This window comes from Tribolium castaneum, chromosome 5 (assembly GCF_031307605.1).
Source record: "Tribolium castaneum strain GA2 chromosome 5, icTriCast1.1, whole genome shotgun sequence".
Taxonomy (NCBI): domain Eukaryota; kingdom Metazoa; phylum Arthropoda; class Insecta; order Coleoptera; family Tenebrionidae; genus Tribolium; species Tribolium castaneum.
Genome location: NC_087398.1, coordinates 9,837,913 through 9,863,450, shown reverse-complemented (window position 1 = coordinate 9,863,450; position 25,538 = coordinate 9,837,913). Strand labels below are relative to the sequence as shown.

Genomic DNA, 25,538 nt, shown 5'->3' with positions numbered 1-25,538 from the left:
AAAAAGTCAGTTGTTATTAAAATTGCATTTATTTAGGCAGTACATAATAATATTTCACCAACATAGTCCCAAGTTATTAAATACGTGTTCCTATGTGTATAACTACTAAATAGACGCTACTTTATACAATATAATCTCACTGAAATGTAAAGTTTAGTAAATAAATAAATAAAGTTTAGGTACGCTATGAATGCGTTTTCATGTGCGTGGATAGGGGCCCGGTTTGCGAAAAAGCTTTATTACAAATATTGCAAGTGTACGGTTTTTCCCCGGTGTGTATTCTAAGGTGTACTTTTAAAGTTGAAGCCTGATAAAAGCCTTTTTTGCAAAAAGGACAAATATGGTTTCTATCCCCAGTGTGAGTTTTTATATGAATGCGTAAATCTTCGCTTCGTGGAAATGCCTTTGGACATAGATTGCACTGGTATGGCTTTTCGCCAGTATGTATTCTTCTGTGTTTTTTTAATTGAGACGAACTGACACAACCACGGCCACAAACGCTACAAACGTAAGGCTTTTCGCCGCTGTGTGATCGCACATGGACTGTGAGTCTCGACGGATCAGGAAAACCTTTACCACATTCGTTGCAAACGTAAGGACGCTCACCTAAAAACAGACACAATGGACAAATAATATTTGCAATTGCACAAGAGAGGAAATTCACTTTGCTTCTGTGAAAAATGTGTATATTATTTTTGCAACTCGCTTTATAGAAAATGATATTTTACTCCCTAATTCCTAAAAATCTCTCTAGGGAGGTAAAGATATATTTTGCACCTTTAGACTAGAGAGCAAAATATCATTTTCTATGAAGCGAGGTGGAAATAAATGCAAGTAAACCAACCTGTGTGCGTCCTTTTATGTATGGTCAGATTACTCGGTGTGGTAAAACCTTTGCCACAGTAAGGACAAATGTGGTCTTTAACGCCCGTGTGAGTCTTCATATGCATTGCAAGAGAACCAGAACCACACAACCTATAATTTTTTTTTCGTAAATTAAAGTATTATTTTTACACATGGTTTGCTACCTTTTGCCACAAACCCCACAAGCGTGGCTTTTTATGCCACTATGTGTCTTATTATGCGCCGCCAAACTCGTATAACGTGAAAAGGCTTTGCCACAAACTGAACAAATGAAACTTTTTTCGTTCGCATGCGCCCTCATATGCTCCAACAGACGAAAAGATTGAGCAAACGATTTGCCGCATAATTTACAAGGAAAAGGCTTTTCACCAGTGTGTGTTCTTATATGTCTTGTAAGATCATCCGATCTCGCAAAACCTTTGCCACACTCACTACACAAATGCCGTTTTGCGCCATCATGTACTTTCATGTGTCGACACAAAGTGCTCGCACTTGCGAAACCTTGATTACAGATTTTACAAATGTGTCTGCTAATTTTCGGATGTGTTTTAGCATGGGCCTGCAATTTTTTTTTTGAGAATTTTTACTGAAATAGTTGAAACACAGCTTCCTTGATCAGTGAAGACAGATTTCAATGTAGCTCCTTCATTGATCAAGGGACTGGTTTGCAAAATAACCTTCAAATCGATCATTGTAGTGAAACACTGAGTGCATTCCTCACATGGATAAATCGGTTGTTCAGTGTCGTCTCTAATTTTCTTTTTCTTTGATTCTCTTTTAGCTCTCAGTTCGTTTATTTTGCTTTCGGCATCGCTACCACACGAATCTGGATCAACTGACAAAAATGTGAATAAAGTACTTAACAAACATAAGTTTCTTCTACTTACTTCCTAACACGTCATTGTCCACAAACTCCAGTTTCATTTTCATGTCTTGGGACCCTTCCGACTTGAAAGAATCCCCAACGTCTATGCTATTCACTGTTGCAACTGCGCTACTAAAAGCCTCATTTACGGAATCTGTTACGGCCTGTATATTTTCCGTGACGGTATTTATAACATCGTTAAATGAAGGTTCGTGTTGATCACTAGACAATAATGGTTTTAATTCCATAAAAGTGGCCTGCATGGGTTTGCCTAGGAGTTGCCGCAACGTTGCATCTGATCTCTCGCATAATTGTTTAAATGAAAAAGCACGAGTTATGTAATGAACACATTGTAAACAAACTTGGTTGGGCAATCCGTCGTTTTCCAAAACCTACAGAGAAACATTGAAAATGGGGCACAAGGGGGACCACCTTTGATTTACCTGCACTGCAGCACAAGACATTAACATTTCAAACAAACGCATTGTTTCGCCGATAGATTCGTCAATGCTAAATACCGAACGCATGTCACCTTCTTCCGAAAGGCAGGTTCTACATATCTTTTCGATTTGGAGTGTTTCGAAAGACATTTTTAAAAAATCGTTTGTTTATTAATTTAGGTTATTTCGATGATTGGCAGACATGTTGCGCACAGCATAAACCAAAGAAAGCGTGTTATGTAACCAGTTATACACTAGCGTTGTAAATAATTAAAAAAATTGTTGCAAAATACTGTTAAAAAAAAGGGGGTCAAATTGCTTATAATACTTAAAAGTTATGTTTTATAAAAAGTATTTTGAGTTGCATTTTTACCCAGTCAGGCGCAAAACATTATACGAATAACTTTGTACATACATACAGATGGTCCACAAGTAATGTGCATAAATTTTTTTTTGTAGCAAGCGTAGATTACGTGGACAGTAAAATATATGGTTTCAATTAATCAAATATTCAATTAATTAAACATTATATAAAACATACTGTCTAGTTTGTAATGTTAATTTATTTAAAAAGTTTGTGTTAAAATATCTGCAAAAGACGGTCAGTATCTAGGGCCTGATGGCCTAGTGGCATAAGCGCCACTTTCGACGGGGTAAGTCGGGGGTTCAAACCCGGATCAGGTGTAACAATTTTTCTATGAAAAAAAGTATAGAAAAGGTAAGGAAACAACACGTAAACAGAAATAAGAGGTCGAGAGAACACATAGACGTATAAACGTAAAGCGGAGCATAAAACTGAGAGAAATCAGAAAATAATGCGGCAAAAATGTAAATGTACCTAAAGGCGCCAAATTGTAAACGTACTATTTGTTTTGAGAAAAAAAGAGATGAACGTAAAGGTGAAATATAACTTCAAACTTTAGTTGACTTATACGCTCGGTATCTTTTGATGGAATCTGGTGAAAAATTAGAGAATTAAATTGAAAAAAGTGGAAAAAAATGTTTTCTCGAGCTAATTCGCCGACATTTAAACTAAAAGTATTAGCCATTTATGTGAATTATTGCAATTATTTAGTTTGTAATGTTGATTTATTTAAAAAGTTTGTGTTAAAATATCTGCAAAAGACGGTCAGTACTTGGGGTCTCGTGGCCTAGCGGCATAAGCGCCACTTTCGACGGGGGAAGCCGGGGGTTCGAACCCGGATCAGGTGTAACAATTTTTCCATGAAAAAAAGTATAGAAAAGGTAAGGAAACAACACGTAAACAGAAATAAGAGGTTGAGAGAACACACAGACGTATAAACGTATAGCGGAGCATAAAACTGACAGAAATAAGAAAATAATGCGGCAAAAGGTAAAAGTACGTAAAGACGCAAAATTATAAACGAAAGAGCACATCCTAACAAAGGGAAAATACCTTTTGTTTGGAGAGAAAAAGAGATGAGCGTAAAGGTAAATCATAACTTCAAACTTTTGCGTTGAATTCTTAGATGACTTACTTCTTAAATTATAAAAGAAATAAAACGAAAATATTTAATTTATCTCTAAAAATTTTTAGTTAACTGATTTTGTTTAGTAAAGTCCCGAAAAACATTGTTAATAAAAATCATGGCCACTGCGAATCCAGTAAACGGAAGAGCACATCCTAATAAACGGAAATACCTTTTGTTTTGAGAGAGAGAGATGAACATAAAGGTAAAACATAACTTCATTAACTGTATTTATTATCTTCCAAAAATTGATACAATAATTCACATAAAACAATCTGTGGATCTGTGGTTGATGTTGGTATTTATTAATGGTCCAAACTGGAGGAACATTAGTTCAAAAGTTACAATCGTTGAGGCCATCTGCAAAATAAATGCAGTGTTTCTTAAACATCAACAAAAACGTATTCATACCTTTAAAAGAAAATTTCTGGTTAGTATGAAAAATTTTGAGCCTGTTATTCCCACAGGACTGGAATTAATTTGTTGAATAAAACGACTAATCTAAAACTGAAAGGTAAAATTGGCCAAATTTGTTATTTTATACCTCTTCACAATAATGTTCCGAAGGAACCGAATGAAGAATTTCGAGTGGTTTTCTGCTTTCGTCGTTAATCCAAGCTCCGTAAAGTGTAACAGCGATTGTTCTAGCTACCAGAAATCCAAAAGAGAAAAAATAGTAAACTGTTTCGACGGTACCGACACGAATTCTAAAATATTGTTGTCAAGCTTTTGATCAAATTTTGCAAAAGCAGAATCTTACTTTAGGCTGTTGTAAAGCTGGACGCATATAAAAAATGCATTGCTAACAAACGAAATTACGACTAAAGCAGCGATATTTCTGTCAACAACTGCCGTCAAATGTGCGAGTTTGTTATAATCTTCTCTAATTTCTCTCCAGAATTTTTCGTGCAACAGTTTATTATTCTTGAGACGGTGATTGATTTGAGCAAAACGTGAGGCGAGTGAGCAACTTATTAAAATAATAAATAAATCAGTGTAATTCCAAGTTGCAGTTGATAAAATGTTAGCAATCTGCAATAGAAATTCGTGTGTTTCCTAAACCTTGAATATTTTTTAACGTCTTACTTCAACAAAACATGCTTTCCAAAGAGAATAATCAATAAGCGTGAAAACTGAAGGAAACGCCACACGGAAATACATTTCGTCTCCACTATACAAAGTAGCATTTTCGCAACTTTGACTTGTTATAAAGGCGTTTGCAATAAATAAAAGGTGTTCCACTGGAAAAACTTTATAAACACTTGAATTGAAACAGTAGGGGTTACCTAAAGCTAATGTCATAATCACTGAAGTCATAACAACAAATCTTTTCTTCATATTAATCGAAGAACCGTAATTTCTCATAGACATTTCCATAAAAGACCATTCCTTCATAATGGTCACCCAATGTTTGCTAATTATGATAAATTGGATGCTTCCAAAAAAATTGAGGACGTAAAAGGACATCGTCGCTACGGGATAATAAAAATGTACAAAATCAAAAACGTTTGAGACACAAATACCTGTCTTGTCTAACATCAGCCCATCCAACGCAAATTTCAAAATACAGAAAAGTCCCATAACAAAAGCGCCAAAGATATTGTAGACGGCATAAACAAATCGAAATGATTTCCACTCCAGTCGGATTTCTTGCACGTTTTTTCTGCTGACTCCATGCAGAGGCATAATGCCGAAAAACTGGCCGAAAATTACAACAAACGAGAATGTTTGGTGGAAGCTGGGTTGAGGATACGCTAAAACAGCATCTGAAGCTTCGATAGTGAGAACTAAATCTGATTTCATCTTTCTTATTAAACGCATTTTTACACAAAGTGGAAGCTCAACTGGGAGAAATTACATGATTGTGGGCTTTTTCCCTGGATTTGTTTGTTGACTAATGTTATCGCAATATCGGCCAAAAGCGAAAAATTATTTTTAATATCGTTACTATCCACCTACAAATGTTGACAAAGGGTTTGTTGAAAGGATTTCGTTCGCAAACTGCAATGGAATTACATTTTTATTGATTTGTGCCAACTGTTCAAGCATAAGGAGAAACAAATACACAAACAGGGAAATAATTGATCCTAATAATAATTTACTGATACAGCGCACGTATCAAAAGATAGATCATTTTATCATAATCATAATTAACACCTGTTGGTTTCCCTTTAGTTGTTTTCGAAACAAGTTGCACTTGTGATCTCACAATCTTGTTTGCTATTTTTTCATTTCTGTAATTTACTTTGAGATAAATATTAGATTAATTTATTCAATAAGAAACAGCTTCATTTGATTGAATTAAAAATAATTCGTATGTTACGATGCTTCCAGCCATCTAAAACAAGCAGTTAGTTTTTACCGTAAATTGAAATTATCATACGCTGAATAAAAGTCCTCTTGTGATTGTAAAATAGTCATTTCCGGTAAGAGCAACCGGTTGAGAGTGAATTTGAAACGCGAATCTTTCAACCTGTGGATTAAAAAATTATAAATTGGTGCGTGTAAAAATTATGTTTGTTACTTCCGAGTTGTAAATGTCCGAACTTAATGAGAGAAGATAATTCATCGATTTCTTGCTCTCGTCGTTAATATTTGATGCAAAGAGAGTCACGGCGATTGTTCGTAAAACCAAGAGACCAAAGGAAAATGAAAAGTAAATGCTTTCAACCGGTGTTGTTTTGACAATGCTAAAATTTGCGTTAACTTAACTGTGTTTTATTCTTGATTTACCTAAGGCTCCAGTAGAGCTGAGACATTATGAAAAACATGTTTGTGCCAAAGGACACTATAATAAGAGTGCTTATTTTTTTGTTAACTGTTTTGCACAAAATTGAGATTTGATTGTAGTCTTCTCTTAGCTTTACCCAATGATGTTTCAAGTGTATCTGAAGCAGCAAAATAAATCAATTGTTAAATGTTTTGTAGCTGTACTTTTTCGTTATGTGCGACTATGACTTTTGCAGTGACTTGGCGAAATTTTTCGGTGAGAGCAATGCTTATAATTATCAAAAATGCATCCAAAAAGTTCCACACAAAAACGTTACAAAGGTTCATTACCTACAAATAAATCAGTTAACTTCTTCAGATTACCATGATTAATTTATACCACAGCGAAAATAGCTAGAGGGACCGAGAACTCAAAAAAATTGAACAAATGAGGATAAGTGTTCAGAAAGTAAGTTGTGTATTTGTCCTCAACTTCTGACGGAATTTGGGAGCAAGTGTTGACTATTGATAAAATATGTTCGACTGTAACAACACAAGTAGATAATTAAATTTTTTTTTAAAATTAGTGACTACCTGCAGCCGCTGACATTATCGTGCAAATTGTTAAATAAAATTTTCTTTTCAAAGACTTGTCATTTTTCCAATTATCAAGCGCCATTTCCACACGACTCCATTTCTCAATGAGTTGTGGCCAACTTTTGGCCAAATTGAAAAATATGATTCCTTCAATCGCGCTGTTTGCGTTAAAAATAAAGCTGCCTGGAATTAAACCAATCAACCCAACAATTTACATTTTTGTCGAAATTACTTAAACGGTGCAAGTTGAAGCCGAGATCAATATTTGTGTACAAAGAAGTGAACATTAAAAAACTCGACCCCAGAATTACAATTAACGACATTGCCACTCGTTTCGAACGCCATGAAAAAAATACTTCGTCTAATTTATTGCCAAGTCTAACAGGCAAGAGCCCAAAAATTTGGGCAAGAAAAATAATGCCTTGAATATCCCTTTGGAATTGCGGTAAGTTAGCCTCAAACATGTTTTTGAATCAACAAGCTTTTACTATCCTTATTTAAACCGACGTTTGATTTTATCACTTTGTTGACGCATCACGTAAATAATTTATGTTGTTATTGACTTATTGGCCAATTTATTTAGACTTACCAAAGGTGGTGAGATTGTACCCCGAATTAAGAATTCTATAAAACGACGTTGTGGTCATGAAAATGGACCCGGAGATGATGATTTTCGAGTAAAAAACTTTCTTCGAGTACCAACTGAACGTTAAATTGCATTTTTCTGAAGTGACACCGTTGACCGGCAGAAGACCAAAAGTCTGGCCGAGCAACAGGATCCATTTAACGCGGTGATGAAATAAGTCATTAGACAGAACCTTCATTATGCTACTTATGGTTTTATTTGGGTGAAATTTACATTAAAGGAGTATTTTAAAAGCAGATTGTTTCGTTAGCTTGCATGTACTTATTGAGCGTAGCTTGGTTGAACTGGATCAACACCAATTCGTAAGTTATAATAGCCGCTGCCACCTTGAAAAAACACTCTTGTCAACATTTTTACATGTTTACCCAGGAAAAGACATACACTTAAGACCAGGCCTTTAGTAAGGCGAAAAAAATTGTGGCCGGTCAATGCAGCTGAATCGATATGTGTTTGTGTAACTAATCGCTGAATCTGGAAATTATATTTTTACACGATTTGGAAATAACACAACAAACCTCTTCGTTGTAATGCTCTGTTGGAAGGGACGTAAGATAGGATAAAGCAGCTTGGCTTTCTTCGTTAATAAATGCGCCAAAAATCGAAACAAAAACGATCCTCATTATTACAAAACCGAAAGAGTAGAAGAAGTAAATGCTTTCACCGGCCGATTTCATTTGCCTGCGATTTTAATTACAAATTTGTGTTTAATATCTGATATACTTACCGCAAACTGTTGAATAATTGTATCAGAATAAATGTTAGATTACAAGAATACGACAGCAAAACTAAATTGGATAAAATTTGGTCTAGATAACGTACGATGTTGGTCAGATGGTCGTAATCTTCGCGAATTTGTCGCCAGAACTGGTAATCAGCTTTCTATAAATTGCTATTATTTGGATTGTTTGGAAGAAATAAACAATTTACAGAAAAATCCGAGTGATATACTTTAATAAAATTCTTCGTGTTTGGGCTAGGAGTTGAAATAAGTTCCTCCGCTTTCTTTTGAATTTGTTGGTTGATTTGTCGAAACCGTTCCGTCATTATCATACTCAGTAAAATAATGAAAATATCTCCGAAATTCCATACAAAAGCCGCAGTCCAGCTCACGAACTAAAACCGAAATAAAAAATCTGGAGAAACGTAAAATTCTGAATACCGTTAGGCATAATCCAAACACGATATTGTAAGGCATGTAAGTGAAGATGTAGTGAAACTGCTTTTTGAAAAAGTGCTCTACACCCGTTGAATTATTTTCACACTTGGACGAATACACGTAATTAAGCATCGAGAAGCAGTGCTCGAGCAAAGCGACAAAAATCATTCCGAACGCCGAGTAACGAATTTTTTTATGCAAATCTGTCGTTGATTGGTAATGCTTGAGTAAGTTGATCTCGATTTTTGTCCACTCATTTAGAAAGAGGGGCCATCGGGACGCCACTTGGCTGAATAACACCGAAGTCATGAACGAATGAAAGAAAAAGAGCGGAGTGACTGAAACACAGCTTGGTTTATGCTTGGATTTATTTTTGCACTTACTCAGCTGGTTCAGCAAAATCCCAATTTTGAAAGCTTTGTAAAATGAAAGCGACGCACAGAAGAGGTACCCGAAGGACGTGAGGCTTGTGTACAACACTTTCCAGGATTTGAAAGTGAAGTGGAGTTTTTCCGGTTCTTCGTTCAGGTGGTTTAGGGGAAATACGCCCACGATTTGGGACAGGAGCAGCACTTTTTTCAGACAGTTGTGCGTGGTTGGTAATTCGAATTTGGGCGGCGTGCCGCGGTTCCGGATTTTTTTCCAGAGCTCGGCAAACACCATGTTCTTGGTCAGATTTTGCAACGATCGGACGCGAAGTGGATTTTTATCGATGTTTTCACATGTCCATCAAGTGTGTTGTTTCTATCAGAATTTGTTTTCAGAGTCTAAGTGAATGAGTTTTGTTTAGTTTTAACAAGCTTTTACTCCGCATTTAATCCGGAAGTTGAATAATTTATTTGTTGTTTACACGGAAGAAATACCCATGAGCTGTAAATAGACTGAAATAATAGATTTACTAAGGAAAATCGGGGCGAAATTAAAATTTGTTTTTCTTTCGTAATTACGGCGGAAAGTTTTGTTATTTTTTACGGTCGGTCGATATAATTGGCGTAAACACGGGATAAGAAGGATAAATAAACTGGGCTTTAATACAGTCTTTCTTTATTTGGCAATATTTAAATGTTTGTGTTTTCTTTAATCCAAGGCAAGAAAGCTGAGACTCTTGTGTACACATCAGGCACTCCTCGTGCACAAGGTGCCCCCCAGGACACCAAACCGATCAGGTTCACCTTTTCCCCGGATTCTTCAACAAGTGGACCTCCTGAATCCCCATGACAGGCCCCTTCACCGGTCTGTGTCAGGGTGCAAATTTCAGACTGAACGATGGTTTCAGTAGCCCAAGCCGATTTGCATTGTTCATAAGTGAGAGTTTTCAAATTGAGAAATTGCAAATCGTTGGGAATATTTCCAGGATACGAAGTCCTTCCCCATCCAATCAAAGTGCAGTTTCGCACAACATCGTTTTCCTTACTTTCCAAACTTACAATTTTTATCAAATCAGTCTCCTGGATGGGATTTGCGAGTTTAAGGAGGGCAATGTCGTTGGTTATTATGTTTTGGTTGTAATCTGGATGAACGATGATTTTGGATATCGAGGCGCGAACACCTTGTGCATCTGCGTTTAGTTGGTTGATTCCTGCGACAACACTCAGAGATGTAGGACGGGCACTGGAAGACAAATTCAGTTATTGGGAAAAACTGTTGCTGAAAACAGACTTGTAGACGCAATGGGCGGCAGTAACGACCCAATCGTTGGCAATCAGGGAACCTCCGCAAGTGTGAGAGTTTGATGCTGTTCGAAGGGAAATTATAAAAGGGAATTGGCCAGGAGCTGCCGTCGAGCCACCAACAATGCGCCAATCGATCCTTGGATCAATTTTTACAGGACTTGCTACAAATCACCAATTTGGAAATTATAATAAGTGCACAGGAAATATTTTACCCAAGGAATAAGATCCTACGGAAAGGATAGTCAACAATATTACACTTTTCATGATTGGTTTGTCGCTACTACTTTGAAAAAATTCGAGACTCCTTTTATATCTCAAAGGACGGGAAAATTTGGCTATCGGACGCATTAGTCTGGTGATAAAATTTTTTACATCAAGTAGGATATGTCTAAGGTTTTGGATGATTTATTGCCGAATAAACAATAAACAATCATTCTGAATTATTATTAAATTAAAAATAGAGTTTATTTCAGTTCCAAAATGTACAATCGCCAGGTTTGTTAATTTTTCAGGAAATAAAAAAATGTAAAAGTAAAAAAACATTTTTTGTTGAAAATGAAATAAAATCAATGAAGAACTGTTTTATGAATTGCTACAAGAAATTTATAATATAATCAGTTTTGCTTATAACTATCTAAAATAATAATAAAAATAATAATAATAATGGTATTAATAATAATAAAAATATATTTATATATAATTATAAGCTGTTTTTAGGCGCTTCTCAAGGAATTTTCTTGTTTATAAGCAAAAATTTGTCTAAAATGAAACATTTTCTTCTAAACTGGTACACAAACTGTTTTTTTTTAAGATCGAATAAAGCGTTTTCAATCTGTTCTACGGAAGTTTTCTCGTGTTTAATCAAAAAATTGTTCAGAATAAAACGTTTTCATCAAAGTATAATATAAATGGTTGTTTCCGGTTAGAATAAGCCGTTTTCAGGCTGTTCTAGTTCTATCAAAATTTTCTCGTTTTTCACCAAAGAATCATCTGTAAAAAGTATCTGAAATTAAATTCGAGTATGGTGAAGATTGTATAGTTCGTTTAGACTTCAATAAGACTAAATGTAAATCATTTTTATTTATAACTAAAGTCAATGAATTCAAATCTCTAGTAAATCTCAAAAACTAATTTACTAAAAGTGGGACAAAGAAAAAGTTTAAGCTTGAATAGTAACAAATAAACAACGAATAAAATAGTTTAAAAAAATAATTAACATTAAAATACCAAAAGATGAACGTAAAGGTGAAATATAACTTCAAACTTTAGTTGACTTATACGCCCGGTATCTTTTAATGGAATCTGATGAAAAATTAGAGAATTAAATTGAAAAAAGTGGGAAAATATGCTTTCCCGAGCTAATTCGCCGACTTTTGAACTGAAAGCGTTTGCGTTTTATGTGAATTATTGCAATTATTTAGTTTGTAATGTTGATTTATTTAAAAAGTTTGTGTTTAAATATCTGCAAAAGACGGTCAGTACCAGGGGCCTGGTGGCCTAGTGGTATAAGCGCCACTTTCGACGGGGGAGGTCGGGGGTTCGAACCCGGATCAGGTGACAATTTTTCTATGAAAAAAAGTATAGAAAAGGTAAGAAAACAACACGTAAACAATAATAAGAGATTGAGAGAACACAGAGACGTATAAAAGTAAAGCAAAGCATAAAACTGACAGAAATAAGAAATTAATGCGGCAAAAGGTAAAAATATGTAAAAGTGCCAAATTGTAATAAAGGGAAAATACCTTTTGTTTTGAGAGAAAAAGAAATGAACGTAAAGGTGAAACGTAACTTCAAACTTTAAGGTTGAATTTTCGCGTTTCATTCATAACTACGAAAAATTTTATTTGTATCTTGGACACTTTTTGTTCGTATCATCACAGTGCATCTTTCCCGTACACTTTTTTTTAATTATTATAAATATTTGTTTAAAATTAAAAAAAAAATATCAAATAATTTTTTTTCAAAAAAGTGTTACGTTGTCTCAAATTCTAATTATTTAAAAGACTCATTTCCATTTTTCAATTTAAAACTGGATTACAAATATCGCTTAAATCGAAAAATAAATTTGATTACTATTTGTCTTTGCCGCACACTTGGTTTAACTCTGTTGTCCTCTTTAGCTAAAAAGTTTTAAATAATAAATTAACGAGGAATTTTTTGTTGAAATATAAACAAGGTGTGAAGCAATTGTAATATTTACGATTTTTTATCACCCAGACTAAAAAACAATGTATTTAAAAAGATTGATCATAATAAATAAAAATATTTTTCACATTTTTTAAGTATAAAAGGCAAGAGCAGCCCTACTCTTACAGTTAATTCAAGATTCAAAACGATGAAAGCAATAATAATTGTATTATCCCTTTTGGGACTATCAACAGGTGGTAGGTATCAAAAAATGATCAAAAATAATTTTAACAAAATTTTCACAGCTCGTTTCGAGGACTTTGAAATAAACAGCGGTTGGCGTGTTGTTGGGGGTTCCACTGCAAAACCCGGCCAGTTTCCCTTCATTATTTCCTTACGAGCTGGCGGCAATTCTCACATTTGCGGTGGTTCCATCATTGCCAAAGATTGGGTCGTTACTGCAGCTCATTGCGTAGCTGGGTATTAATAATTATTTCGTTGGATAAACCAGACTTATGTTTTTTAAAGGGGCCAACCACCAGCTTATACTGTGGTCGCAGGATCAAACCAATTAGATTCACCAAACGCAACTCGGATCGCCGTTCAAAAAATCATCGTACATCCGGACTGGAACCCCAGTTTGATCACTAACGATGTTGCGTTGCTTAAACTAGCCACACCAATACGAGAAAGTGAATTTATTCAAATTATCAGTCTGGAAAGCCAGAATGTTGATGCGGTTCGTAATTGCACTTTGATAGGATGGGGAAGGACGTCTTATCCTGGAAGTATTCCCAACGACTTGCAGTTTTTGGATTTGGTTTCGTTGCCTTTCACCGAATGTAAAGACAGATGGGCGAGCATAAACCCGGTTTATCCGACTGAAATTTGTACTTTTACTAAAAGTGGAGAAGGAGCTTGTCATGGGGATTCTGGAGGTCCACTCATCGATGAAACAAAGAAAAATCCGGTGCTTATTGCTTTAGTATCGTGGGGCTCTCCCTGTGCAAGGGGAATGCCAGATGTGTATACGAGAGTTTCGTCTTTCTATCAATGGATTACAAAAACCATTACAAACTAAATATTTCATTTATTGTTTCGTGTTTTTATCAAAGGTACACAAAGTACATAAAATTGTAGGTAAGCTATGTTTTTGTTTCCTTATCAATGAATTATTGTTTGTGCAGATAATGTATTAAATATAATAACAATAAATCATTATACAATGATTTTTACAATCTCTCTTAGACAAGTTGAAATGATTATCAGATTATTATTAGACATGAATTAAAATTTTATCTTTTAAGCATGTTGTATGTCATTCTCGATAAAAGTTTCAAAACAGATTATACCTAAATGTGAATTTTAGCTCCGTGGTTCACAATCCTTGTTTTTAGTTATTGTTATACTGAATAACGATCAGCTCGTATGTGACTATTGCACTCACAATCTGGAAATAAAAGTTTAATTTTAAATGGAAGTGCATTTTATTTTTTTTCTTCCCACATTTAAGAAAAGTCCTTTGTTCAGTTTAAACATTTTACAGCCCGTAAGGGCCACTTCATCAAAACCAATTTGTAGAAGTAAACGTCCTACTTCAGCACTATATTCTCGTTCTACCACGGAATTCAAAATTGCTACAGGTTCTTGACTAGCTTCATTAATCCAGGACGAAAACAATGTGAGGCAAATAATTCTCAACGTAAAGTTTAATGCGTCACAATAATCATGAAATTTCACAATAAGGTTTTGTTCCGAATCTCTAAACTCTTAGAGTTAGTTACAAATAAATTCATAGACATTGGGCTTACCGTAAAAGTTTAGTTAAAAATCGCAACAATGAGAAGAAATTCAAACAATATGAAAAAATAATCGCTAGGGATATGTGGTCGTCAATTAGAAACAGTAAACTGCTTAGCTTGCAATAATCTTTTCGCACGTTTTTCCAAAAAGAAGCATTATCTGGGTGCTGAAGTGCAGAATATAGTATTTTATAGAAATTGTTGTTTGATTTTTCTTACAAATTGAGGAATTTTTTGCCTTTTTGTAAGTGTTTTTGATAGTTGTTGAAATCTATTAGCTAAAATCAAACTAATCGATATTAAAAGGATATCAGTGAAAATAAACACGATGAAACTGTTGAACTGTAAAAATGTAAAGATTGTTGCAGTAATCCAGTTATAAGGTATAATCCAAAAAATCGTTTTCCCAGAATGTTTATAAAATAATTCTATAGAAATCGGTCCTTCTGTTTCGCTGAGTTTGGAAAAAAATGCCATTTGTTTTAAAAAATAAACAACTGTTTTTTTTTATTAAAATCGTAAATGCTACATACTCACCAATGCCAAAAAGTAAAAATAGTGTTGTCAAGGCGGTTACAAGTAATTTGAGGTGTTTGGGGTAACTGAAATTTTTGTTTAATGTTGTATCCATATTGTGCCATTCGTCAATTATTTTGTTCCAGTTTTTAGCTAATCCAAACAATATGAAAAAATTAAAAACTACAGCTGCAGAATGAATGATAATTTCAACATCTTCAAATGAAATATTTTGCTGATGGTAGTTAACAACCCATAGAATTGGTATAAAGTTATAGATCACAGAAAGACTAGTGATAAAAATTGTATAAAATGTAGTCCAGGATTTCCATGCAAAAGACATCTGGAAGCTTGGAAAAAACCCCAAAAAACAGCCCAGAGACAGTATTAACTTAAAAAAATTATTTATTCTTTGAGCTGAATTGTTTAACATTTTTTTATTAAACTAAGAGTAAAAAATAGTCAGTGTTTCAATGTGTTTTTGACTTATACTCACTAAATACAAATTCAGTGTGTTTATGCATAATTTAGTATTGATTGTTATCGAAGCTAATAATGCTTAACAATCAATAAAATGTTACTCACTGTTTTATTCCCCGAATAAATTATCATCAGTTCGCTGTTTTACACGAATTTTTGATTGAGTGCAAATCAAAAAACTCAACAAGAAAGTACAATAACAATAACAATAGGGGTATTTACAAGATTTTAACAATAATTATTGTTGAGAGTCCAATAAATAAAACTGTCCTAAATAGGTAGATAATAAAACACTTGCAGAAAAAATTGTGTAAAGTGTATTTCAGTAAGTATTCTCTAATAAAAATTAACGAAAAACTTGATAACAATATTCAAGTAAAAAAATTTTTTTTTTTTAAATTATTCGTCCTATATTAAACTATCAAAAATAATCATGTGGTTCCGGTTTATAAGCACTAAAGAAGAGTTCAGTTTGTTATGCATAATTCAATATTGATTGTTATCGAAGCTAATGCTTAACAATCAAGAAGAAAACAAGAGTAGTTTTCATAATTTTTCTTTTCAATAAACACAACAAATTATGCAAAAGTTTTAATAAATAATAAAAAGTACACAATAAAAAGCGTTAAAAAAGCTATCTAGATCAAAACTTGTATCACAATAATTATAATTAATAAATTAATTACTTACACCTAAAAATCGTTTTATTTTCCCGACAATATTTGCATTCAACGTTAAACATTTCCTTGCGCCATCTACACATACATTTATTGATTTCGTGGACTTGTGTCGTGTAGAATCCTCTCCCACAGCACAAAGTGGCACAGTTTTCTGTATTATTACACCGTCTGTCCACTGTCGTAGGACAAAAGCTTGGACTGTTTTCCAAAAAAACAAGTTTTTGCCCCATTTTCCCACTTTTGTATGGACGTATATGGTTCTCGTGTTCCACATAGATGGCGGCGTGATACAAACCTTTCAACTGTTTCGAAACATAATCGAAAGCTTGGATTTTTTTATAGCAGACTTTGAGGCTGCAGGAACCTAAATTTTGAATAATTTTGGAAATTCCCATCGAGCTTTGCAAACCTGAAAGTCCGTGACACTTGCACACAACTTGCACGTTCTCTATCACGATTCTAATTCCAACTTCCGAATTGTATTTGACGATGGCATTTTGGTAATTTCCGTCGTCTTTTTTCCGCAGTTGTAAAAATCTCCTAGTAAATTTTTTGGCAAATTTTATGTTGTCACTGCAACCGCCCCACTGCCATTTTGACGAATTTGAGGGCTTGCCGTGTTCCCCACACTGACACCCCGCCAAAGTGCCCTCAGAACAAGCCCTTGCTATGGAAAAAGTTAGGGCCGCCGCAGCCATCGAATGCATAAACGCTGTTTCTCGGTAGATTTTTTTGAAAAAAAAGTCGCGTTTCGAGCAGTTCCATTGATCGTATCTGTGGTAAAATATTAGTAACTTAACTAAGTCCCAACCTTTGATACGTTAACTCACTGGAATTGGTTTTGACACGAAATTATTGATAAGTTTCTGGCGGTTAGAAGAACATCCGGGAGACCTCTTTGTCGCCAACATAATTTACTCTGGAATTTTAGGCGACTTAACCAGAAACATGGATTTTTATTAAATGGTGTGTTGTAGTTAGATTCTGAAAAAACTATTGCTGCGAAAGGTTTCTTCCGTTGGGTTCTCAGCGCGGTTGATACTCTGAAAGGGTATTTGTAGTTTTTTTCATATCTAGAACGTTCTAATAAGATATTTCAACATCCGCTCACGTGATAAAAGCGGAAATGATGTATTGATGGGTGCGATATTTGTTTTAACGAAATTTGGAATTTTGGAGCAAAATTTATTAAGCGCAACTTATTAAAACGTACCTAATAAAATTACTTAAAGACAGAAGGTTTTAGTAATTTTTAAACATACCTGTTTGACGATTCACTGGTACTAAAAATATTTATTAATAGTAGCAGAAGAATAAGTGGTAACATATTTATGTGTTTTAATTTTCATCGCCACTAATTTGCGTCTGCTTTGGGAACAATTGAAAGTAAAACTGATGATGGGATTGTTTAACGTGCTTAAATGTTTACTTTGTCTCTCCCAAACTGTACTTTTTTAAATCTAGAAGGATTTTCTAAGTAGGAACCGTGACTAAAGATTTACCCAAGAAAAGGAAGTGATTAGAAAAATAAATAAAAAAGAGGATTATTTACGAGTGGAGCAAGCATTTAATTTTGGAATTTACATTCGGTAACGCCAAAATGTTGCCTACTTTGATTACAAATCAAATACCAACGTTGCAATAAATCATATTTATTTCGTCAAAAGTTAAATTTTGTGTTGCATTTATTTTTTGTTGGAGGAAAGATTTGGTTCACTTTTAAGGTTGACGTTACCTGTCAATACCCTTCATTTTTATTGACTCAAGAAATCTTAGAAATCTAAGAGCAAACGCTGTCAAAGAAAACAGAGAAACAAAAGCGCGGTCAACTAGACTATTGTCAATAGTCCAATGCAAATATGTGTTTTACGGATAGTTGTGTTTTATTGTATTGACTAAATGTCACTTTAACCTGTAAAATAAGCAAATACTCTCGAGTGACAGCACAGAACCATTTGGTGATAAAAGGTATAAACTATACACCTCCGCAGTCATGCTTGAAGTTTATGGCAAATCACAGGCAGAGCTTTAACAAATATAATGCCAGGATATCTTTTTAAAGAAAACTGCCTCTAATGTGCATTAAATACTTCTTCGAAACCTCTTTAGAACAAGTCAGCCAGAAGGCAATACAATAAACTCATTATTTTCGAAAAAAAGGTGTCATCCAGAGATGACGTAAGCGGCTTAGCCACCGACACTAAGTTTAGGGGTGGTCCTCGTTTAGTGCTAATCGCAGCTTATCTTTTCTTCTATTAAAAAAATGCCTTTGTGTGGTAGTTATCAGCTTTTAATTATCTGCGTCGGGTAGCCTAATGAAGGGTGGATTAGATAAGGACTGATCTAATTGGGCCAAGCCGGTTCTGTCCGTGTGTGTTACAAAATACGTTATAATGCCCCTAATTGAAAGTTCTGTCGCTTTGATTTTTCTAAAGCTCTGCTCACAACTCGAGATTAAGATGGCATGATATGGCTATCCGAATGTATTATACCGTTCCCCTATTATAACTTCTTTCAGTAACAGATATTCGAGTACCCTCTTAGCTGCGTTATTGCTTGACTAGTTGGTCTTTTGTTAAATGATTGCTGCTTCAACTCGAAAGGCCCATTTAAAACTTTTGTTTGTTATTTTATTTGTACGGCATCTTGATTTTTGATCCGAACTGGATGAATGGGGCCAGTCGATCGCGTGATCCGATGATTAGGTGTAATTTCAATTCATGTTTTCGCAGATTGGTGCAAAACCGACTCTAACTTTTCTCCGGATGAATAGGTTTCCGGAATATCATCAAAGTGCGCAGTTATACATCTCACAAAAGCTATGCTTTAATCGTGCACCAGGAAATAAGACATCTGTTTGTAATACAGCGAAATAAGCACAGTAATGTTGTATATAAATCGCAATAATCCGGAACCGCACAGCTTGCAAAGCCGCACAAGAAGAACATCACCGTTAACAATTATTGCTCACGACGATTAGAAACAATTGTTACTATTGTAAATATTTGTAATTAAAAACGCCAATCATTCTACTGATTACATCGAATCTTGATCTAGATACCTGCGGAGATGCAATATGAGTAATGAGTCCGGATTTACTCACGATCGACGCCTACTATGCTTTCCCACAGTATCAGGCTCTCTTGATGCTTATTTGCTCCAATTAATTATTTCTGTCGGCTCAATCATCGCTTTCAAAATGTGTATCAACAGAAAGGCTGTTGCCTTTGAGCTCTTTTAGCATTTTCACCAATCCAACGATCAGTTATGACTGTCAATTAATTATTATTACCATATTATCTAATACTACATAGACGAGTATTAAAAGCTTACAAATGTTAATTAATGCCATTGTTACCAGTAATGAATACGCTTTACAGTTACAGAATTCAAAATTTAGTAATTATGTAGAAAATTAATTTAATCTTTATCTTTTAAATAATTAAAAATATTTTTCGATAATTTGAAACTAGAAGGTGAATCTGCTAAAAGTATCTTTTACTATTGTATTTACGCACAGAAATCAGCGTTTGTATTACTTTAAGAAGACTCGCCTGATATCTCGAACCGAAGATAAAAATAAATATTTCAAACCTTGTAATTAGTAAAAATTGTAATATTCGCATGCTATAGGTACTTTAGCTGAAGATAATGGTAAAGCACAATTTTTTTTTCAAGAACCATCTCTGTAAACTAAATTTAAACACAAGTGTTCAGTTATCGACTTGCACCAATCAAATACAACTTAAAGTAAAAATCTAGGTATTTTGGATTAGATCGCGTTAATTTAGGGAACAATGTCGACGTTTTGCCTGCTCTTGTAAGGAGCATTTTTAGGTCAATCTTTCTTTCTGTTGTCCTGAAGATGCCCTGTATAACAGTAAGCGAAACGTTGCGGTTGAATCTAAAAAACCTAGATCTTCATTTGACTTTAGCCGGGAAAGCTCGTTTTTTCACAACCTAAAATATTTCGAATATAAAAGTTTGAAAATACTGTCGAACTTTAGTAAGTAGAACCTGCGATAACTCGAATTATAATAAATCGAACTTTATCCCGAAACATTCGTATCATGAGTATTCCAACAATTGGTTTTATTTTTGCACAAAACAATAATTTAAGCATTAAATAAAACAAAGTTTAAAAAACCCGACATACCAAACCTTTATTTGAAACACTACGCGTTTCAACCACAAAGTGGTCATCCTCAGGCGAGAATTCTCAACTTTGTTTTATTTATTTTCCACGCCAAGAAAATCCAACAAGAAGTAATTTAAGCATTGTTTGTCTTAGAATAATATAAGAATTAATAAAAAAAATGTTTGCAGCCGACCTACCAAGTATGTAATGTGAAATTACTTTTTTTGTTAAAAATTAAGTTATTTTCCTATATAGCTTTTTAAATTACCGGGTGCTCAGAAACCGGCGCACCAACTCAATGGGATGTGGTAGAGAATTGCTTCTGTTTAAAGGTAAAAAAATAAAAAAACAAAAAAAATAAAAAAAATAAAAAAGTTATTGGTAGATAATGATTAACGTTGTCAAATAGTCGTGATCGCAATAGAATAATATAATAAAAAAATAAATAAAAGTAAGTTATTTTTTGAAACGATTTTCTAGGAAATAATTCCCAGGTTAGCATATCTACAAATTGTACAAATTTTTTGCAAAATTTTATTTTTTTCTAAATTAAAAAAAATGCTAGTCTAAAAGTAAACTTAAAAATAATTATTCATCATTTTATTAGGAAACGTACTTAGTGAGAAACAAAAAAAAATGAAAACTGAAGAAGTTAACAAAATAAATTTAGATTTTTTTTAAACATGAGTTTAGAATTTTTTTCAAAATTTTTTACGTGATCTACACATGCTTCTCAACGACGGACCACTGAGTTGATGCGCCAGTTTTTGAGTACTTTATATATTCTATTAACTCTCCATTTGTACTTAAATCTTTGTTTTTTTATCAACTGCTAACTGTCTATTCAAGTTTTCAAAGTTCAACTGTGGGTTTTTACATTATCGCTTACATTTTCGTAGACAAGGAAAAATTGATAACTTTTTGAAAAAATGTGTGAGTAGATATTTCAGTTTAAATCATTAGTTAGCTTTTCATGTTTGAATACTAGAGTCACTACCAGTTAACAAGGAAATAATTGACAATATGTTACAACATATGTTGAAATCAAAAATTTTGATAAAACCAAGAGAATTTGTAGTCGAACGAAGTTCTTTGTTCTAGTTCGCATTGCCCTGTTCTCTCTTCATAGATAAAACATTTAAAAAAATTAGCAGTTTGAATTCGATTAGGACTGTGATCTTCCCCAAAATATCATAGTTTGTACAAGTAGGTTTACGGCTGGACCCAGATCATTGAAAATAATGGATCAATTACTCTTTTAAATGAAGATTAAAAATGCTTTTTGTGTGAAAATTTTCCGCGCGGGGCACATTTTCAGTTGAAATAGTGAGTTGTCCGTCCCTGGAGCTGTATCATGGTCGACTTGGTTGTCGGTATTCAGTCGGTCGTTTGTTATAATCTCTCGCATGTATCGGAGTGTGATGCTTGTCTTTTCTTTGTTCTGTCCTCAGCTGCCGGTTATCTTACTTAAAATGCACCAAAAGTGCCTCAAATTGTTACTTTATAGCTGTCATTTTATTTGGTACATTTTTCGTAATTATAAATTTTTGACCGATGCCGTTATCGCAACAGGAAGAGCGGTCCATTTTACTACCGGAAAATGGTGTTTTGTCATAAAACAGTTCTGAGAAGCTTTAGTTCGAGATAACATTCCGACTTTGAACAACGATGGGTATCATTAGTCGAAATTCGGAAGCTGTGGTCGCCTTTTATTACAGTCTTATCGAAAGAAAACCACACAAAATGCCAAAATATTCCTACCTGCAATTAAGCTCACTATTAAAATCGAGAATTTTAGTGAAAAAAATTCCATTCGGCATTCATAGAGGGCATTGTTTTGACGCTATTGTAGTCAGTAGGCAGGAGCGAGCAAGTCCGGCCCAAATATTAATCAACGTCAGAAAAAGCCCAGCCGAGTCCGGAATCCAGCCGGCCAAATCGGCACTGCTCCGGATGGAACGTTTTAAGTTCGTAATGGTTGCATGGCCGATTGCAGCCGCGGGATCGAAGTATGAAAAAGTATATAAGTATTAATAACGGCACGGCTTTATTAATGTGTTGGCGTAAACGTGCGTGTGGTCTGGAAGGCGGCGCCCTCACCTGATACAGATGTTCCTGATGCCAATGCAACAAGAGCCATTTTCACACCACCACCGACTCACCCTCGTATTATTTCAGGACAATCCTAACAAATTGTCATTACACCATTAGGACCCCGGTGCTTGCTTGCTTACCTGCCGCTCGCTCTTTTTCACATTCCTGATTCGATGCGGCACGCTGTGTGTGTGGCGACTTATTCAGCGCGCCCCAAATTAATTATATTAACAACGTTGTGAAACTATTTCGACAACGCAACGACCCATCATCTCGCTCATGACCACTTCGAAATGCAGCCATTACACCAAAATCAATAAAGAAAACAGCCTTTGATGTGCTAATATTTAGACAAGTTGGGAGAACCGAAACCAATCTAGAGAATTTTACAAATCACGTATTAAACGTGATGGGTGTCAGAATGATGCATAGATCGAAATTTACACAAGTGCCTACAGAGTACAGCTAATGTAAATTAACAATGCTCATTTGTTCTCAGCTTTAACGAACTGTTATTATAGAATGTATTAACGTCCGATATAGGTTATAACTCAGCCATTACACCTCATTACGTATGCGGCTGTACATGTTTATTATCTTAACATAACAACGTCTTTGTACTTGGCGCTAACTGCATTATTACAGCTAATTGAAGTCGTGATTATTTTATAAATATCCATAGATCCTGGTGTGTTTTTGTGGTGGTCCGTAAAATTCGAAAAATCTAGTTCATGTGTGGCACTAATCCGGACCTACATATAATTATAAAATCTAATGCCACAAAACCTGTCTGACCAAAATTTAACATACACATGACAGTCAATTTTTCACGCGTTCTGTCAAATACCGCATGCTGTTATACACTGAAAATGCGCTTGCACTGAATTAATCAATTCTGGGATGTTTGTTGTAGGTATCCCGATACTTGTATTCACCAACCATCAATAAAGAAACACAATTAGTGAGAGTTCTCTGTCTTGTTGACGATAATAATCATTTACCACATGTAAAAGCGATAAACGTGCGTCGTGGAACATGATATACCGATGTCCTTCATAAATAATTCAACTACTTATAATACAATAAACGGTTGAGACAATAACGAGTAGTCCTGCACGCCTTTAATGAAGACGTTACCCCACATCCAAACTTCGGATTTAAAGGAATGTTAATGAGACGTCAAGTGCGATATCGTTCCGGGCACTTGATCTTCCGGACAGTGCAATTGTGAAACGAAACCCTTTAGAACCGTCGACCATTGTGCTAAATCAAGCGTATAAATTTGACCATCTTAGAGATCATTAGCATCATTGAATCTTTTTTGTAAATCTCCAAATTGCCTCAATTTAAAAGCGCACAAAGCGATTTAGTTAGACACACTTGTGTAGTAGCTTTCATCTTTTGCCCTAAACATTTTTATCCTCTTAGCGGACAAAAACGCCGAAAATCCATTTCGTTTTCAGCGGGCGTCTTTCAAAATTAGCAACATTATGAGAGCAAAAAAACAGACGACCTTGTGGGCCACCCAAACTTGCGGTCAGTGGAACAAGGAGTGATATTTCTCACTTGTATTGTTGCTAATCATAACTTACGCCGTTACTAATCATAGGGACGTACCCTGTCATTTGGCCATTGTTCCTGCGTAATTGTCAGATTCCGAACAGTCACATCTCCCATGGAATGCTTTTAAGATGCTAAGTTCCCAAATTGCAAGCTGGGAGATTTATTAAAGTTTACACGATGGGCTTCTTGTAGATTGTGACTGGGGTGGGTGATGGAGACGAATTATTAGCTATTGATTAGTAGTACCTATGCAATAATTATGAATTATGTAGCTGGTTAATAGATATAATTTATGCACAGCGGCCCATTTATTACGCTTTGGTCACCTCCGTTAGGTGAAGACATAATAACAGAGTCAGTTTTTCTTTAAAGACGTGCAGACAATACAAAACTGTTGAGTGAATAACCACAAATCAGTGTAGTTCCTTTGACTATTGTGCGAATGTATCGAGTAAAGCCCTCTAAACATAGTTCAACACATAGGCTAACAAAAGGTGACAATGTATTCCAGGCCACCCTAAGTGCTACAGGAAGACATCCTTCATGACTTGTTCAAGTGTTGTTAGTCGCTAGCATCGAAACAGCTGTCCGTCCCATCTTCATAAATTCCTCAAGAGGGCGCTAATAGCTTTGTAATGGGTATATCCTTCTATCACTTCCTTTTAAAGGTTTTAATTTTTTTAATTGAATTATCAGCGTTCACTCCCACATTTGATTTGAATGCACCGTGGTTGCGAATTTGAGGTGCAGGTTAATAAAGACGTTTGGCCGTTTTTGTTATGTAAATGTTTTGTCTTGCCGAAGGAAATTTGTTTTAAGAGTAGGTATAAAAAGATTACCATTAATAAAGTCCTCGTCCGTGACAAATGCGGCTATTATTTCTGTGCATGAATGAATTCTCGGCGGCCGAATTCCTAGAAATAATGAAAAAATTCGAGCCACCGAAGAAGAAGAAGAAGGTGAAGACAATAAATTGGACAAACACAATAAACAAAACGTTTTATGAGCGACGAATCTCCGAGACTTGATCCAGGTGTTGACAAAGGGCGAGTTTATGGTGTTCGGAGGCGATTTGTATGCAAATGTCGCCGAAGAGATCGCTCGTAGGTACCACCCTCGGGTGCGTAATGACTCTATTAGTGGTACGTGTTTGATGCGTCGCTGGATTTTTGGCATTATTCCATTGAGATGTATCGGTCACGGTGTGAGCGGCGAGCGCCACCCAAGCAGCACCTAAGACACCTTCATCACAAGCGTGAATGGGCCTTTTTCGGCGCCAGAGATATTAGGCGTGCGGCGGCTTTGATCCCTGTTCGCACCCGGTTCTTCACCCTCCGGTTATCGATTTCGGTAAACAGGTAAATGGGGTGAATGGGCACAATTGCGACCTTTTATTCAGGGGGCTATTAAACTCATTACTGATGTTTGTGTTCGACAGTTTAGTACTTTTTGCAAATTGGCGGTAGCTCGGCCAAACAAATATCGTAAAGTTTTTATTGCCGGACAAAACTCCAGAAATTTACCTGAAAAACGCCACATCGGTACACGCTCTCCCAAAGCGTGTATGTACCTGTTCCGGCGAATTTTGCACAGAAAATATCTGTAGCATATTCAACTATTACACTAGTCTGCCAAAAATATTATTACGCAAAATTAAATTGTCTCTATTATAAATTTAATAAAGCTTTTGAATCGAAA

General features: G+C 35.0%; 7 protein-coding genes and 1 long non-coding RNA gene across 10 annotated transcripts; 1 reads left to right on the top strand and 7 right to left on the bottom strand.

Annotated features, from left to right (window-relative positions):
• Positions 1-10: 10 nt before the first annotated feature.
• On the bottom strand, positions 11-2,396 carry LOC655937 (zinc finger protein ZFP2). The gene is made up of 6 exons (XM_008194990.3): positions 2,173-2,396; positions 1,752-2,121; positions 1,542-1,699; positions 1,029-1,423; positions 845-975; positions 11-606 (listed from the first exon to the last, which is right to left on the bottom strand). The coding sequence occupies exons 1-6, from the start codon at positions 2,317-2,319 to the stop codon at positions 185-187; spliced, it is 1,623 nt and encodes a 540-aa protein (XP_008193212.1). The 5' UTR covers positions 2,320-2,396; the 3' UTR covers positions 11-184.
• Positions 2,397-3,888: 1,492 nt separating this feature from the next.
• Positions 3,889-5,615, bottom strand: LOC103312969 (gustatory receptor for sugar taste 64f). Its single transcript, XM_015979740.2, has 7 exons — positions 5,183-5,615; positions 4,946-5,131; positions 4,746-4,900; positions 4,420-4,691; positions 4,204-4,366; positions 4,071-4,160; positions 3,889-4,019 (listed from the first exon to the last, which is right to left on the bottom strand). Exons 1-7 carry the CDS (start codon positions 5,478-5,480, stop codon positions 3,921-3,923), a joined length of 1,263 nt encoding a protein of 420 aa, XP_015835226.2. The 5' UTR covers positions 5,481-5,615; the 3' UTR covers positions 3,889-3,920.
• A 138-nt stretch (positions 5,616-5,753) lies between these two features.
• Positions 5,754-7,789, bottom strand: LOC107397950 (gustatory receptor for sugar taste 64f-like). Its single transcript, XM_064356616.1, has 7 exons — positions 7,555-7,789; positions 6,963-7,148; positions 6,769-6,911; positions 6,594-6,719; positions 6,393-6,547; positions 6,184-6,349; positions 5,754-6,132 (listed from the first exon to the last, which is right to left on the bottom strand). Exons 1-7 carry the CDS (start codon positions 7,787-7,789, stop codon positions 6,037-6,039), a joined length of 1,107 nt encoding a protein of 368 aa, XP_064212686.1. The 3' UTR covers positions 5,754-6,036.
• On the bottom strand, positions 7,785-9,570 carry LOC135265204 (gustatory receptor for sugar taste 64a-like). 2 transcript variants are annotated; one of them, XM_064356745.1, is made up of 7 exons: positions 9,151-9,566; positions 8,771-9,105; positions 8,539-8,724; positions 8,336-8,490; positions 8,127-8,289; positions 7,993-8,082; positions 7,785-7,937 (listed from the first exon to the last, which is right to left on the bottom strand). In XM_064356745.1, the coding sequence occupies exons 1-7, from the start codon at positions 9,428-9,430 to the stop codon at positions 7,839-7,841; spliced, it is 1,308 nt and encodes a 435-aa protein (XP_064212815.1). In that variant the 5' UTR covers positions 9,431-9,566; the 3' UTR covers positions 7,785-7,838. The 2 variants fall into 2 exon arrangements, with proteins under 2 accessions (XP_064212815.1, XP_064212814.1); XM_064356744.1 differs by having other exon boundaries at positions 8,771-9,570.
• Positions 9,571-9,794: 224 nt separating this feature from the next.
• On the bottom strand, positions 9,795-10,716 carry Ctlp-5a (chymotrypsin-like proteinase 5A). The gene is made up of 3 exons (NM_001167615.1): positions 10,653-10,716; positions 10,427-10,601; positions 9,795-10,378 (listed from the first exon to the last, which is right to left on the bottom strand). The coding sequence occupies exons 1-3, from the start codon at positions 10,702-10,704 to the stop codon at positions 9,826-9,828; spliced, it is 780 nt and encodes a 259-aa protein (NP_001161087.1). The 5' UTR covers positions 10,705-10,716; the 3' UTR covers positions 9,795-9,825.
• A 2,004-nt stretch (positions 10,717-12,720) lies between these two features.
• Ctlp-5b (chymotrypsin-like proteinase 5B precursor) lies at positions 12,721-14,042 on the top strand. 2 transcript variants are annotated; one of them, XM_008194939.3, is made up of 3 exons: positions 12,721-12,821; positions 12,873-13,047; positions 13,096-14,042. In XM_008194939.3, exons 1-3 carry the CDS (start codon positions 12,776-12,778, stop codon positions 13,646-13,648), a joined length of 774 nt encoding a protein of 257 aa, XP_008193161.1. In that variant the 5' UTR covers positions 12,721-12,775; the 3' UTR covers positions 13,649-14,042. The 2 variants fall into 2 exon arrangements, with proteins under 2 accessions (XP_008193161.1, NP_001161129.1); NM_001167657.1 differs by having other exon boundaries at positions 12,776-12,824; positions 13,096-13,648.
• On the bottom strand, positions 13,736-14,824 carry LOC135266297 (uncharacterized). Its single transcript, XR_010334214.1, has 4 exons — positions 14,589-14,824; positions 14,379-14,536; positions 14,074-14,329; positions 13,736-14,017 (listed from the first exon to the last, which is right to left on the bottom strand). It is a non-coding gene; the product is annotated as an uncharacterized LOC135266297 (long non-coding RNA).
• A 955-nt stretch (positions 14,825-15,779) lies between these two features.
• Wnt4 (Wnt oncogene analog 4) lies at positions 15,780-17,989 on the bottom strand. Its single transcript, XM_015980123.2, has 4 exons — positions 17,308-17,989; positions 16,876-17,088; positions 16,455-16,819; positions 15,780-16,409 (listed from the first exon to the last, which is right to left on the bottom strand). Exons 1-4 carry the CDS (start codon positions 17,370-17,372, stop codon positions 16,048-16,050), a joined length of 1,005 nt encoding a protein of 334 aa, XP_015835609.1. The 5' UTR covers positions 17,373-17,989; the 3' UTR covers positions 15,780-16,047.
• Between the last annotated feature and the right edge of the window lie 7,549 nt (positions 17,990-25,538).